The sequence below is a fragment of the Peromyscus californicus genome, unplaced genomic scaffold (genome assembly GCF_007827085.1).
Source record: "Peromyscus californicus insignis strain IS unplaced genomic scaffold, ASM782708v3 Scaffold_16__1_contigs__length_79575227, whole genome shotgun sequence".
In the NCBI taxonomy this organism is placed as follows: domain Eukaryota; kingdom Metazoa; phylum Chordata; class Mammalia; order Rodentia; family Cricetidae; genus Peromyscus; species Peromyscus californicus.
Window position 1 is genome coordinate 9013688 of NW_026294458.1, and position 16630 is coordinate 9030317.

Genomic DNA, 16630 nt, shown 5'->3' on the forward strand with positions numbered 1-16630 from the left:
AGGGGAAGTTGAGCCTGTGATGCTAGGCCGAGAAATCTGAAAGTGTCAAGGGACCAGTTTTTATTGGCAGTGAAGACATTCTGAGAATCACATAACACCATCACTCCAGCACATAGGCAGAAGCCATGCATAGTGAGGGACTCACCAGGAAATGCTCTGGCTGGGTGGAACCACAGGTTGAACCTTGGTGTCTCTACCATGGCTGGAATTCTTTGGGAAAAGCACTCTGAGTTCAGTGGGAAATCCACTGTAGGAGAACTGACCCCAGGATCAGTTTCTTGCCCTCAGGGTCATGGTTCCTGCACTATACCTTCTGCTGAGTCACAGGTCAGTACTGATCTCTCAACACGACCAAGTGCACACCAATGACAAGGCAAAGAAAGGTGCACAGCCTTGCTAAGAAGAGCTCAGCAGTTCAGAGACTATCATGGACAAGTGCCTGCAGGGTTACTGTGATCAGAGATCACAGGGGCTTAGGGGGAATTTCTGAGCCAAGGGACTCTTGAATGAGTTGGGCTCCACCCCTCCTCATCAGTTTCTGCTTCACAGCTTTGAAGTATTTTCCCCCCATAGGCCTCCATGGGGAGCCCCAGAGAGGGGTAAATTTGCATAGCCACAGAACATCCACTACCCTGAAGATGATTGAAAGAGAATAAAAGCCTGATTAGCCTGGTTGTGCTGTGACTTCCAGGATCCACTACTCTGTGGCATCTCCACCATGACCTGGCTGTTCCTCCTGCTCCCCTTCCTCTCCCTCTGCACAGGTGACCTACCCAGAATCAGTCAGATGTTTCAGCCAACAGACATTGTTGTCTAGCCCTGAATCCTGAGTCCTGTTCTGGTAGGGGGTTTAGATGGCCTTATAAACAGCATTGTTCGATATCTTTAGCATCCTTCTCATTTCTTTTGCAGGTTCCATGGCCTCCTATATACTGACTCAACCTCCTTCAGTATCAGTGGCTCTAGGTCAAAAGGCCACAATCACCTGCTCTGGAGAAAAACTCTCAGATAAGTATGTTCACTGGTACCAGCAGAAGCAAGGCCAGGCCCCTGTGCTGGTCATATATAGAGATAATAACCGTCCCTCTGGCATCCCAGACCAATTCTCTGGCTCCAACTCAGGGAACACGGCCACCCTGACCATCAGCAAAGCCCAGGCTGGAGATGAAGCTGATTATTACTGTCAAAGTTGGGATAGCACTAGTAGTGCTCACAATAACACAGGCAGATGAGGAAGTAAGACATAAACCCCTTCTCTCCTGTGACAGTGACAACCTGTTTCCTAGTTTAACTTGCAGAGTTGCTTCCCTGCCCTTTGCAAGGATTCTGTTTTCTGATGCAAAGTGACAAAGCATACATGACTAAGATGTCAACTGCTGAGTCTTATTCCTTAGACTCTACCAGGGAGAATATGTGGTGACCTTCAGAGTCCATCAGAGAAAGGGTTTTATTCCTAAGTTTTATTTTTTATTTTTGGTTTTTCGAGACAGAGTTTCTCTGTGTAGTTTTGGTGCCTGTAGTGGATCTTGCTCTTTAGACCAGGCTGGCCTCGAACTAAAAGAGATCCACCTGGCTCTGACTACCAAGTGCTGGTATTAAAGGCATGCACCACTGCTGCCACGCTATTCCTAATTTTTAGCCGATTTACTAAGAGATATCCATTGTGCAAATTAGTGCATTTTGTTGTTTGTTTACAATTTTTTCTTAGATTTTTGACATTTGCATTGATTATATTCACACTCATCTTTTCTCCCTTTTTTCTAGCTCTCCCTTCAAAAATATTGTAAGTGTGCTTGTGAATTATAAGAAATCTTCTTACAGCCTGACAAGTGTGCAGTTAGAGCTGAGAAGACAGGTCAATAAGGAAGAATTGCTTCCCTCTACCTACCAGCCCCACTGTTATGACCTATTCTCCCTAGAATCCATACAGGAGAAGTCATGTCCTACATTCCTTACTGACACAAAAATTGTACACAGCTCTGAGGTTTACATTCAGGAGAGTGCTGTGTTTGTGAAAGACTTCCAGCAATAGGATCAGGAAGTCCAGGGCAATTGCATCTTCCATGCAGAGCGTAGATATGGAGATAAAAGCCTTGACTAACACAGATGCTGTCCAGCACACTTCCTCACTGCCCACTGCTCATGGATCTCATTCTCTGTCCTCCCCACCCCTTTGTAGACATGAATTTCTAAAATACTATATTTAATGGGATAAAAGAGCCACCGTCCAGCATTGTCTTTGGTTGTAGATCCAAGAATAAACTTGCTTCACTCCCTATCAGATAGGACTCTAGAATTTTGCCTTTCACTAGCAATTCTATGGATTTGGATTCCATATCACTCTTTTTCCATGTACTTTCCACCCTTACCATGGAGATAGGAGAACTAGTCATGAACAGGTCTGGCCCTTTGAGACATCAAGCCTGCCCATTCCTTCTAGCAGCCATCAGAGAGGATACAAAAGTATGTAGGAAAACTATATTCAAGAGGAAAGTAGAAAATTATGGATGGGAATATACTCAATGTACATAATATGCTTGTCTGAAAACATCCTCATGTAACATGGGACTAAATAAAATGAAAAGAGACCATGAAAATTTAAAAAGTAAGAAAAACAGCAGCATTCAGTATTTTCAAAATATAGGGAAATTATTGAAATTTCAAAAGCACATAATTGAATTTTATAAAAACAAAAACAACAGTGTTTAAGATTATGAACAAAGGTACACTAAGTGATTGAGCAAAGATTAGACAATATAAAAGTAAATATCAATGATATTGAGACAGAACAGTAGAAACCTTGAAAAACATATTCTTCACTGATATATTATATGCCAACTGTAGGTACCCTTCTATGAGTACAGCAGATTATCATTAGGAATCATTCTTTTGACTGTTTAGACTGTTTAATTTATATACATATAAAATTTATTTATTTCATTAGAATTAAATATATTTATTTCTAATATATATAAACATATATACATACATATGCATACTATCATACACACACATACACACACACACACACACACACACACAAATCATGTTTGGTCATATGTCGTTTTACCCAGGTCTCTGGTCTATCCAGCCTCTGATTCCTGTCCATAAAAGCAGTGTCAGGCATGGACTCCCTCCAATGGATGGTCTTCAAATTGGATCAGTCATTGGTCGGACACTTTCACAAATTCATTGACCTTTACCCCAGCACATCTGGCAGACAGGATAGATTGTAGGTCAGAGTTTTGTGGCTCTGTTGATGTCCCAGTACTACCTCTGGAAGCCTTGCTTGGTTATAGCAGATGGCCAGGTCAGGCCAAGTAATTCCCATTAAAAGAAACCTCTAGGGTAACTCTTCTGTACTTCAGGTAGTTTGCACTCACTAAGTTTTGAGGCCACATTCATCCTGATGCCCAAACCACATAAAGATTTGACAAAGAAAGGGAATTACAGATCAATTTCCTCATGAACGTACATGCAAAACTAGTCAATAAGAATACTCAAAAACTGAATTTAAAAAAAGAAGCCAAAAAGATCATCCACTAGGATCAAGTAGCCTTGTCCCAGATATGCAGGATGGTTCAACAAGTGAAAAATCAGTCAGTGTATTACTCTATATAAACAAACAGAAAGAAAAAAATATGATCATCTCATTTGTTGCTGAAAAAAAGTTGATGAAATCCAACACCTTTTCATGAAGACATTAGAGACAAAATGGACACATCTAAACAAAATAAGGACAATTTACAACTAGCCTACAGCCAACATCAGTTAAATGGAGGGAAAGTTAAAAGTGTTTAAAGATAAAGTAAGCACATAAGTCTCTACATACAGTTTAATGGTGGGATACTTGAATTAAATATGATAGGTCTTATGTTGGATTCACAGAATGTATCCTCCAATAATAATGAAAAATTGAAAATATTTTCAGGACATGAATGAGTTTTCTAAGTCAGTGGGCAGTTTTCCAGTTCTCTCTCTCTCTCTCTCTCTCTCTCTCTCTCTCTCTCTCTCTCTCTCTCTCTCTCTGTGTGTGTGTGTGTGTGTGTGTGTGTGTATGTGTGTGTATTTGTGTGTGTGGTCACTTCTGAGAAGTCATGGTCAAGGTAAAGGACTGAACACAGTATTTGAAGAAGGAATGAAGGTAAAGGACTGAACACAGTATTTGAAGAAGGAATGATCAAAATATTTCTGCCCTTGATAAAATGTAACATGTCAACATGTGAAAAGACAATAAACTGAAGCTGAGAAAAAGTCACAGTAGCAAACTTTAAATGACAGTGATAAAAGTAAGTGGTGAATGGAAAATGAGACCCTCCATCATCAGAGCAGAATTCTTCACTGAAGTAAGAAAACAGTAAGACAGTAGACAAACATGTTTTTAAAATGTAAAGTGAAAAATATCCCCGCAGAAATTAGTTATGTAGTGTAAGTATCTCCCCCCAAATGAAGATAGAATAAAATTTTCACAGACATTAAATGAATATAGAATATTTATCCCTTTAAAAATGAAAATTAAGGCACAGAGGACAGCTATGGCCCTGCCATAGACTCTCACCCTGAGGGACAGAGACCAACAACCAGCCTCCCGGGGCTAGGAGGCCTTGGTATACAGAGGACAGCTACAGTTCAGCTCCAGAACACTCAGTTGGGGAATACAGAGAGCAATCTTGAATCGGTGTCACCTAGCAGCCTAGCACCATTATGGTGAGTGAGGATATGGTGGAGAAATGGAAGAGAGAGACAGAAAGGTTTATATGCTGGGGAGAGAGGCATATCTGAACAGTCTAGGGCAAGGAGAAACTGGTTGGCTTGTTTGATGAGACCTTGGTGATGCTTGGGCCCAGACCTGATGCAGGTGTCATGGTCTGTGTTGATGTCTGAGGCTGCTGTTACCACTAATGGCCTTGAGGATGCCATGAGGCTGGGCCACCACCAATGACATGTTGTGGTCAGAGGGATGTGTCCCCAAAAGGCCATGCCATTCAAAGAGGCCTGCACTGCCACCTGGTCCATGGTGACTTCTGTGCCTGGACTACTGCTGAGGGCTATGTCTGGATCCACATCCCTGAAGCAGTCAGACTTTGTGTTAATGACAATGGCTGCTGTTGGAACAGAGGGCAGTGTAGAGTCCTGCCCGGTCCCGCGGGCCAGGTTATTTGATGAGACCCGAGGAGGCACCTCCTGAAAGATCAATGGGGGCGAGAGAGAAAGGAGACCAGGCGCATAAGGGAAGACAGAGTCAGTCTGAGTCATGTCAAGGTCTCGTTTATTGACTGGGTATTGAGGCTTATAAGCAGGGCTTCAGGCACGGAGGGGGAGCAGGGGAAGCAGGGAGAGAGAAAATTCCTAAGGGAGGGGTCAGGGCGAGGTCGCTTTGATCCCAGGCCCCCTGCAGCTGACAGGCTCCAGAAAGTTTATCTAATCTTATATCCTGCAGCTAGTCCAGGAACCTCTTGTCAAGGCTTGACAAAGTCCAGGACACAGCTGTCTGGAGTCGGTCCTCAACAGAGTCCCATAGTCTGAGCTGACACCTGAGGCCATGATGTTGTTTGAGGGTTTTGTAGCCATTGGGGCCAAACAGATCAGGGTGACATGCCCTGCCACTTGGGGCCATTGGTCACATCCAGACCCAAACTGTGGCCAAGGCCATGTCTAGGTCTGTGGCAATGCCAAAACCAAGGTCTGTGTTTGTGTATGTGGCTACTGTTATCATCAAAGGTTGAGCAGATATCTGGGGGCAGGGCTGCTACCTGGGGACATGTTGGCAATTGAATGCCACACTGCCCCTTGAATCCATGCTGATCTCTATGACCTGCCATGCCAGCTAGTGCCATGATGACATCCCTGCACAGGTTGCTCCAGGGACCATGTCTGTGTCTGTGGTCCTACTGCAGCCTGGGTTTGTGTTGATGTCCATGACCCGTGTTACATCCAATGGTCATACAGATGACCAGGATCTGGGCCATCACATCTGTAGGTTTGGTGTCTCAAAGCTCTGCCACTAAAGAGGCTATAGACCTGAAATGACATGAGCTGCCATCTGAGGCCAGGGTGTCCTACAGACTGAGCTGAGCTGTGGTGTGATCACGTCTGGGCTTATGGCTCATGCCTCAACTGGAATTTGAGTTGATGTCCGAGGTTCCTGTTGCCATATAAGTTTGTCAGGGATCTGGGATGCCACCTGAGGCTATGTTGTTTTTCGAGGGCCAAGAAGCAGTGAGTCCATCCTGATTTGAATGACTTTTACTACCAACTGAGGCAATGGTGACATTCCTTCCCTGGCTTCTGACGAAGACCGCATTTGTGTCCCTGGACAAAACCCATTTAGGGTCTATGTTGATATCCATGGCCTGTGTTGCCATTAAGAACCACTCAGACAACTGGTGTCTGGGCAGCCACCTAGGTTCAGGAGGGTGTCCAAGGGCCGTGCTGCTGCTGATATTACACAGATCTAACCAGACATGCTGCTCCCCAGGACCACGGCTTTCTCTGGATTGGGCTGATGGCAATGGCCATGTCTGGGTCTGTGGCCCTGTCCCAGCCTCAGTCTGTGTCCATAGCTCCTGTTCTCTTCTAAGACGGTGAAGGTAGGGCTGCACAGAGTTGACCCCGCCCCCTTACTCAGGAGAGCAGGCCTTGACATAGCCTGGGCAGCACAGTGGAGCTGACAACTTTGGCAGGTGAGCAGGCCCTGAAGACATGAGAGTAGGAGAGCTAGCCTCACTATCTCTCTGTCAAGTGGTGGCATAGGCAAGAGAAATATGTTCTTCCCCAACCCCAACCTACCTCAACACCTACTGAATTTGGGAAATCTGGTCCCAGGTCACAAGAGTGGGAGAGTTGACATTGTCCCTCACCGGCTGCAGTACTAGGGAGAATGGGCCTCAGTACCACAGTCATTCATGACAATTCTCAAAAATAGAGTTAAAAAGCACATACTGAATATTTTTAAACAGTGATGTATGTGAAAACTTTAGAAAATGCCTTTCTAAGGCTGACACAGTGGCTCACAGAGTAAAGGTGCCCTGCTTCCAAGCCTGATGACCACGGTTTGATGGCATGTTCTTGTCCATGTGTTCACACACATATGCTATCCCCTACATAACCACACAAGTAATTGTAATTTTCAAATGCATTTCAACTTTTTTATAGTTCTATGTTAGTATTAAATTCAACTATCTCTAAAATAAGCTGTGATCTGAAATAAAAATAAAGCTTTGCTCAGCTGCAAAGCTGGTCTATAATCCCACTGATCATGGAAGAAACAGTTCCTAGGACTGTTGGCCTGTCAATCTAGTTAAATCAGTGAGCTCAAAGTTAGGGAAATACCCTATGTTAGAGAGAATGGAGACAAATAGGATACATCGATCTCTGCCCTCAACATGTGCAAACTTGTACACATATGTCTGTGCATGAACACATAGGACAAATACAAAGAAAACTGCAAATTAATGATATTTCACACCCATTCTCTGGCTCTGTTTGACTAAACAGTGCAAAGTACAGACCACAGAGAAAAAATTAATAAAACACAGGTGTAACCATGCATCCATGTATCTCCCACATCCCTATTTTCACTTTCACCTCTCCAGGGCTTCAAGACCTAGATCCACATGACAGAAATGAGGCTAAGTGAGACACAATATTTAACACAATGGAATCATGATGCGAAGGGAAATAAGGCAAGTCAAGTCTACCGTATTTTTTCTTATGTGTGAAACATAACAGGTAAAAATACTCATGAATGTAGCAGGCAAACTTTTAGCAGTGTGAAAGTGAGGAAGTACAAAAGCAGAGTATAAGAGCAGAAGATATGGGGATGAATAAATATCTTTATACACAGGGGAACATGTTATAGTAAAACACATTACTTTGTACTGTTAATGCATTCTACTAAAAATTATCAATGATCATTAAAATGAGATGAAGAAATAGACTTTGAAGATGAAAGTCACTACAAATTGTGCAAAGTAAGATACAATGACCTTACAGACCACTGGACAGCTCTGGCATCAAGATGCTGTCTGGTAGATGATTAGGCATGCTGTGTCTGTACTCTTCAATCTACATAGCTCAGATTTGGCTCTTTAGTCTTTCATTGCATTAAATGTTGCATTAAAAATATTATTGTAGTTGTGTTTCTTAGCTTTTGATATATAATGTTTAAATGGAAGCAGGTCATGACTGTCCCTCATGATGGTATCACAGGAATGGAATGCATTGGGATCTTTATAATTCTCCTTCCAGAGATAGCATAGGAAGAGTAGAGAGGGTTTCAAGTAAGACGTAGTCAGAGCTTCTCCTTCTAAATAGTCTTCAAAAATCCAGGTCTACCTATTAGAAAGTTTACTTTTCTGAGAATGATCATTTCATTGAGATACTATCAATTAAAATATACAAGTTACCAATATAGCTACACTGAAATATCTTTGTTTTTACTGGAACTGAAATAGCTTCAGGAATGTCAGGTTGCCCTCCACCTAGGAGCTCCATTTGCCTGTAAAAGGGGTTCTCTCTTTGTTTGAGAAAGTGTTTCACAACACAAAGGGTCCTTCATTCCCTACTGAGAAAGGGTCCTGATATGTAAAAACAGTTTGGTTCCAGTACAGGAGTGGCCTTTTTTTTTATGTTTTACAAGATCAAAGGTTACATTGTAAAGACCTTCAAGCCTGCAACAGGTGTGATGTGATTGCAGCCTTTTGTCATTAAAACCCGAGTGTCCTGTCCTTTGTCTTTCCCAGGCAGGAGCCTTTTCTTGGTCAGTTAGAGGACTCATTATACTCTTAATTGGCTTAATAAAATGTGGTGATCTGTAACTTTCTCAAGTGGACTATTTTAGACCAAAATAAGAAAGAATAGCTTAATAAAACACATGCCCAAAGTAACTGACTAACAAATTAAAGTAGTGTCAACATTATGAAAATTTACTTCAGCAGGAAGGGAAGATTAATCTCTACACTGACAGACTATGTTTACACAGACCAATATTACTTATAAAGATGTCTCAAGATCTTTATAAGTAATATTGTTTCAAGAAAACAGGATAATTTTATACTATTTTGGGTGGCTAGAGAGACAGTTCAGTGATTTAGAGCACATATTGCTCTTACAGAAGGTTCATGTTCATTCCAAGCACCCATGTAGTTTGCCTCATAAGTCCCTGTAATTCCAAGTCTAGGGCAATTAGACCCAACAGCTATGGTATTTCTCTCTCTCTCTCTCTCTCTCTCTCTCTCTCTCACTCTCGCTGTCTCTCTCACTCTGTCTCTCTCTGTCTCTCACTCTCTGTCTCTCTCTCTGTGAGTGTTTGCATTCATGGGTGCATGTACACAGGGATAATATAAAATAAAAATAAATCTAAACATTATATTTCAATACTTTCAAATTACTTTTTTTCTTTTTCAGGTCTAGGTCTTGAACACAGGTCTCTATATACTAGTCACATTCTCTATTAATGCTACACACCTCCAGGCCAGTAAGACTTTCTGTCCTTTTTTCCTGTCTTTTCTTACAGTGTAGGGTGTTATCAATAGGAATAACACAGACTCTTAGGGTATCAGACTACATTGTTATGCCCAGATTGGGACCCCAAAGATAACCACCACAGACCTTAGGTTCAGAATGCAATTAGCATGGTTTATTTCTGTTTGTTTATAAGCCGCGGGCAGGGAAGCTCTATCCAAAGCACTCACTCCTAGTCGTGAGGCCAGAAGGAACTTGCTTTTTCTTTGTGTGGCTAACTTTTTAAAGGCAAAATCCACAAGCCCTTCAGGGGGGTTGGGGGAGTTTTGAATGGGTGCAACTCGGATTGGTTTATTTTTATCTCTGTTCTCTTTTAATTGGGTGACGGTATGTAACCTTTGAATTTACTGGTTGGTGGTTACAATTTATTACTTTGGGGGCAGTCCAGCACAAGTCTCAGGCTTTGTCCTTGAGCCACCATGGGGGCTGACTGGCCAAGCACGTACTGCACATAACTCTAAGTTGGTGAGGGGCCCCAGAGAGTAAACATCTGGCTTAACTTTGAGCAGTCAGAGTACGTGCAGAAAGGGAGCTACTGCAAGGAGCTATGTCTTTTGTTCATGGCCCTCCCAGAAACTGCTTGCTCAAGTCTCAGGAAACTGAAATTGAGGCCTGATCTCTGAGAGAAGACTGAGCAGCCTGTTATGGCATCTGCTTGGTCCTTTCAACATCACAGTAAAATCAACACCTGAGAATTCTTGTCATTAGATGATGTTCCTCATTAAGTTCAATGTGGGCCATGTCTGGAGCTTGGCTTTTGGAAAAACACTCCAAAGTTATGAATGTCTAATAAATTTTCACTGACAATAAAAACTGAAATTCATTTTATAGTCAGTTATAACTTCCAAAGTAAGGTGTGTCTCATATTCCCCAAGAGAGACAAAACAAACTGTAGCTGAGAAAAATGAATGAACCAAAAGGCAGGTATTATTTCAGGTCTGATGATGAACTCTAGGGAATTCTGAAACAGAAAAGTTACAGTGTGAATGAGAAAAACATAATACAAACATCTAATAATGAGATGAAACAAATTGTCTAACTATATGGTAAAGGTTTTTCACTGAAAAAAATCACAGAGTCCTATCAAGGAAGAAAAATACATGTACTTTGATTAAGAGGGAAAATAACTAGGATTCAGAATGCATAAAAGTCATTAAAACGATGAAAGTTAAACAGATAGAACTTCAGTTAAAGTTAATAGCAATTTCAAAGATGAACTAAGGAATCTATGACAGAAGAATAGAAATCATGTGGAAGATATTTAATACACACTACAAAAATTACCTATGCTCAGCAGGGAGCACTGTGTGCTTCTGAGAAACTGACAAAACTTGAAGCTGACTCCTTACTCTGTCTTCATAAGATGGCTTTGAGAACACAGGGAGGTAGCAGTGATAGATTGTCATGTGAAGTCTGATGTGCATGTAGGGCTTTGATGCTGCTGACCAAAAACCACCTAAGATTCCCAAACAAGAGGGACAGAGGAGGGAATGAAGAGGTGCCATAGGGTGCTTAGCTCAGTATGTGCATTTTGCAAGTCTGTCCTCCATAAATCACTATGAGAAAACAAGTTCCCTTGTTCTAGCCCACACAGTTTGTTGTATGTCGTTACTGTCATCCCAGGGGACCAACAAATCAAGCATCATTTTGTAAAGTATTTCTGAATTTGCACACATTTCATTCACCTTGACTCATATTTTATCCCCAAGGATGTTGACACAATGACTCATATTTCTACCTTTATAACTGCAACTAAATTCTAATGTTAAGCAACTGTCAGTCTCAAAATACGAATATATCTCTCCTCTTTCAGCATAGAAATACTGTCAGCAAAGACCAGAGGTGCAGCTTCTAGGAGAAGATTTTTCTCAAAGGTCTCCAACTGTTTATGTGTGAACATGCAAATATTGCCTTGTTATAAAAAACTCAGTTTTGAATATTTTGTGATTTACATGAAACCAAGGGACATGCCTATCATTTGAAGTGGGAACCTTAAGAAAGTTAATCCTGGTACATAATGCACAGAATGGATGTTAGGAAGTTCTTTTGTTGTACATGGCAGGAGGAGACAATAAATAGAGGAATCAGGAAAGTGTGCAACTCAAACCACAACAGTTTGCAGCCTATGCTAGATCAATATTTGTTAGACCTCAGGGTTCTCATGACCCTGTGGGTCATCTGTGGGTCAGAAGTTGGGCTTGTAATCCTTCATTCATAAAGATCTCCCTCCTAAGATAGTCACACTGGCATTTGAGTGTCAACAATAATAATAAGGGCCTAAAATAAGGAAAACCACAAACAGACAGAAAGTAGTGACAGACACAAAAGAATAAAATTTTTAAAAAATATTTATTTAATTATTTAATGCATATGTGTTTGAATATGTGTGTTTGTGAATGTGTGTGTGTTTTTGAATGTATCTGTGTCCTTGAGATTAAAGGACAACTTGCACAAATCATTGAGACATTTCCTTCCACCATGGATGTTCCAAATAAACTCACATTGTCAGGCTTGGAAGCAAGTGCCCCTACATGCTGAAGCCTCAATATACAGTTCCATGCATTGATTCTACCAGGGACAAATGAATCCTAGATTCTCTTTCATTCCTTTGCCTCCCTCTTGCCCTCCATCACTCCCTCCCTTCTTCCTCTTCTTCTGGTTCTGGTTCTGGTTCTTCTTCTTCTTCTTCTTCTTCTTCTTCTTCTTCTTCTTCTTCTTCCTCTATCTCTCTTTCATTGTTTGTGTCAACATTGTGTCTAAAGTGTTGTATTACTTTATTAAAAATAATTTGGTCCCTGAGAGTTGTGACACATTCCTTTAATGCCAGCACTCAGAAGGCAGAGTCAGGAATATCTCAGGGAGTTTGAGGGCAGCCTGGTCTACAGAGAGAGAGTTCCAGGAATGCCAGGGATACAGAGAAAAACCCTTTCTGGAAAAAAAAATTGAGACAGCATCTCACTAGAGCACACTATGTAGGCCAAGTGATAAAAGCAAAGCATTCAGACAAAATAAAACAATACAAAAAGTGCACACAAAAAACACACACTCATGGAATCTGTTCTGTGTTGGCCAGCTATTCCTGTACATGAGGCCTGCCCTAGAATGTGGTTGATACTTCTAGTAACACTGCATTGGAGAAAACTGATTTTCCCTTTTTTAGAAGTTACTTGTTACAGTAATTGCAGGGCTAACGGTGGAATTTTTGTCCACTTCCTTTTTCAGAGCTGGTATTTTAATTTGGTTTGAACCTGTGCAGGTCTTGTGCATGCTGTCATAGTCTCTGTGAGTTCCCATGTGCATCAGTCCTGTTGTGTTTGGAAGATGCTCTTTTATTGGAGTCATCTACTACCTCTGGCTCTTACAATGTTTCCACCTCCTCTTCTGCATATTCCCTGAGCAGGGTTTGACAAGGAAAATCCATGTAGTGCAACTTCCTTAAACATGTGTGAGCTTAAGCAGATTCCAGCAACCCACCTGATGTCACTCTTGCTCTTGCCCAATCTCACCGATGATATCTATCTTGATTGATTAACTCTTGTGTAAATTTATGGCTGTCCTCATATCTGAAAATCCATGCCCCTAAAGCCAAGTCAGTTAAATATGATTTTTATGTCAGCTACGTAGTAGGCGGGATTCCATGAGTTTCCTTGGAAGCCATCACACACAGTCATTCTTCACTGATTCTCTTTAATCCTTAATTGAGGACAAACTTTCTTTTCCTTTCTAGTGTATGCAATTTTGTTTTGTTGTGCCTTGTGATTTTCTAAAACTTTGTATTTCTAATGTATTAACAGAGTTGTGCAATATAGCAGTAATCTTTCTAGACACCAATATTCACTAGTATGTCTTCTGTGGAACCATGGAGAGGTTGTTTTCTTGTGATATCTGAGGAGGGTCTCATGGAAGGTATATCTGTGCCCTCAGTCTGTATGGGAGAAGGCCCTAGATAAGGGGCTCCTCATGAATTCAAGTCTACATACTATGTTCAGAGAAGGTAAGTCCTTCTGACATTGATCAGAAAGTGTTTGATGATCACAACCTGGAAGAAGTCACGTGGACACAGACATGACAGACCTGACCCTGCTCAGTGGGGTCTGTAGGTGACACTGAAGAGTCTGGAGACTTTCAGCTGACAACACAAACATCGGTCTCTGTGTCTGCTCAGGACTCAACAGGCCCAGCAGTGGGGACACTGTGATCCCTTGGGAAGCCTCAGGCAGGAAATGACACCCAGGTTTTTGATGGCACAGACACCTGAGAAGGGATTTGAATGACTAAGAAAAATTTGCATGAAGGACCCTGACAGTTCTCTGAGAATTCTTAAAGGATTAGAGAGACCTGCACCATGTCCTTCTCAGCAGAGCTCAGTGGTGTCTGCACCATGGCCTGGACTCTTCTCCTCTTCTTCCTCCTTCATTGTACAGGTCAGGAGTCATGGGCATCCTGATCCCAGTTCAGGGAAACCATCTGACAGTCAGATACATTCTTTCCTCTTCTTTCAGCATGGACATAATGTGTTTCTCTATTTTCAGGGTCTTTCTCCCAGCTTACGCTGACTCAGTCACCCTCATCTTCTGCCTCCCTGGGAGCCTCAGTCAAACTCACCTGCACCTTGAGTAGTCAGCACAGCAGCTACTACATTGAATGGTACCAGCAACATCCAGACAAGGCTCCTAAGTATGTGAAGCAACTTAAGAGTGATGGAAGCCACAGCAAGGGGGATGGGATCCCTGACCGCTTCTCTGGCTCCAGCTCTGGGGCTGATCGCTACTTAAGCATCTCCAACATCCAGCCAGAAGATGAAGTTGACTACATCTGTGGTGTAAGTGAGAAGATTGGAGGAAAGTACCAGTGAACACAGTTACCCAGATAAATGAGGAAGCAGGACAGAAACTCTTTTGCTCTCTTGCTACAAACACCTACAATTGTGAGAAGGAACATCTGAAGTTCTTAGCTATCACAGTCTTTGAATGTTTTCTGCTTTTACTCAAGGAAATAGACCATAGGTCTAGCACTTCCACCTGAACTCCTGGAAAAAGAGGGAGAATAGACAGGGATTATATAGAGTTTAGTGCTCTGTAGTAATGATGACTATGTAAAAGTCAAAAGTGATGAACATACAGGTGAGGTGAGAATAGTCCCCTTTCAAGTCGAGCAGTGAGTCTAAGGCTCCTACTATGACCTCACCGAAGTTCACAGGTATGTCGTCATAAGATGGCTTTCTTGTCTCATGCTTGAACTCTTTTGTAACTACAGCAAATTCCTAAGAAACACAGTGTAAGAATATTTAGGTGACAGTGTGGTTAGACCCCTCTTGCCAGGAAAAAAAAAAGGAAGAAAGAAAGAAAGAAAGAAAGAAAGAAAGAAAGAAAGAAAGAAAGAAAGCAAAAAAGAAAAATTGAGAGCAGCTGAGCACTCCCCTTGAATGCAAATGACCTCCTTCTCTGTCCTTTCACTCCCTCTTTACTTAGTGAGCCTACATAGAGACTTTGAAGGAAGGATAAAGCAACCACCATGTATTTTAGTCTCTGCCAAACTGCTTTCATGACCATGCCGTATCCCCCTGGAGGTCTCCCTTCCTGCTCACCAAGGCCATCTTTACAATCTCATTTTAGGCTTGAAATGACCACAGAAGTAACCATGTATAGAAACAAACAAATCAAACAACCCCACCAAAATATCTTCAAAAGGCTCCTATTTTGCAAGGATCTTGACTCCATTCTTCTGAACAAGAATTTCAAGGAAATGACCTGCAGAATTAGAGTTTCCTGAAGAAACCTCTGAAGCCAAACTCATGGGTCAGAATCCCACAGCAGCAGGTTCCACAATCTGCTAGGAGACTCCATGAGTTAACCAACCTTTCTGAGGCCTTACTTAGAATGGCACAACTTTTTCTCTTTCTTGCTTTTTGGTTCTTTCTTTCTGATGGTGACCAGACCCTAAAGCCTGCTTTTTCTGATGCTTTGGGCTTCCTCACTCTCCTCCTAACACTCCCCTCCTCTCATATGGCTGATTGTGTGCTGTATTAGTTACTTTTCTGTTGCTTTGATAAAACACAATGACCAAAGGCATCTCATAGAAGGATGAGTGTTTCATGGGCTCATGTAAGTATCCATGATCCTGGGGACGTGGCAGGCGTGGCAACAGAAGAAGCCAGTGGCTTGAATATCAAGCAGAAAAATGGTCATTGTACAAGGCTTGGAAATTGCCAACCCCAGTGACTACCTCCTCCAGCAAAATCACACCTCCTACCTTATGGAGACAGCACCACTCACTTTGGACCAAGTGTCAAATGACAGAACCTGTGGGAACATTCTCACTCAAATCACCACATCCACCATGCAACTGATCGCCATGTTGGCTTAAGTCAAATGCATGACTTCTTTTCTTTCCCACCTTCTTTCTCGTCTTCAGGGAAGCTGCCAAAATCTACAGCTTCCTTTCTCTGTGTTGTTATTTTAAGCTCTAATAAAATTGTCTACAAGGTTAAAAATAACCACTGAATGAGGGAGGGGAGAATGGAAGAAACGAGGACAGAGAGAGCCAGATTGAAAGAGAAGAGAAGGGGAGAAAAGGGGAAGCGGAGAGGGAGAGACAGACAGACAGACAGATGAACTGATTCTACTGATATTTAAAATTACTTTTGAAATATGTGTGTTAATTGTGGTCATTGAGTTGTTGATTTTTGGTGTCATTTGGGTTCAGTGTATTTTGTGTTTTAATAATTATGTCTTCTACCACAGTCTCTATGCTGTCTTATTTCTGTACCAAGCCCAAAACAATGTTTCCTGTATTTCCTTATGTTTGTTTTCTTGGTTATGATTTTTATGCTGTTTTCATCATGAAAAATACAGTCATTGTACATAGTTTTGTTGAGTGTATAACTCTAGTTTCACTACCATAGTCCTTTAGGTTTTGGAATATATCGCTCCAAACTCTTCTGACTTACAAAGTTTCTATAAATAAACTGGCTATTGTTCTGATGGGTTTTCCTTTATACATTACTTGAATTTCTTTTCTTGCTTGTCTCAAATCATTTTCTTGGTTCTGTAACTTAGTACTTTAATTATGATATGGCATGGATTGTCTTTTCTGGTTCTGTCTA

General features: G+C 41.7%; 2 gene segments (V, D, J or C); both read left to right on the forward strand.

Annotated features, from left to right (window-relative positions):
- Positions 1–693: 693 nt before the first annotated feature.
- Positions 694–1232, forward strand: LOC128111658 (immunoglobulin lambda variable 3-9-like). The segment is given in 2 exon segments: positions 694–764; positions 913–1232. Coding segments are annotated over 2 exon segments (366 nt in total).
- A 10703-nt stretch (positions 1233–11935) lies between these two features.
- LOC128111852 (immunoglobulin lambda variable 4-69-like) lies at positions 11936–16392 on the forward strand. The segment is given in 3 exon segments: positions 11936–13949; positions 14058–14347; positions 15141–16392. Coding segments are annotated over 3 exon segments (375 nt in total).
- Positions 16393–16630: the final 238 nt, after the last annotated feature.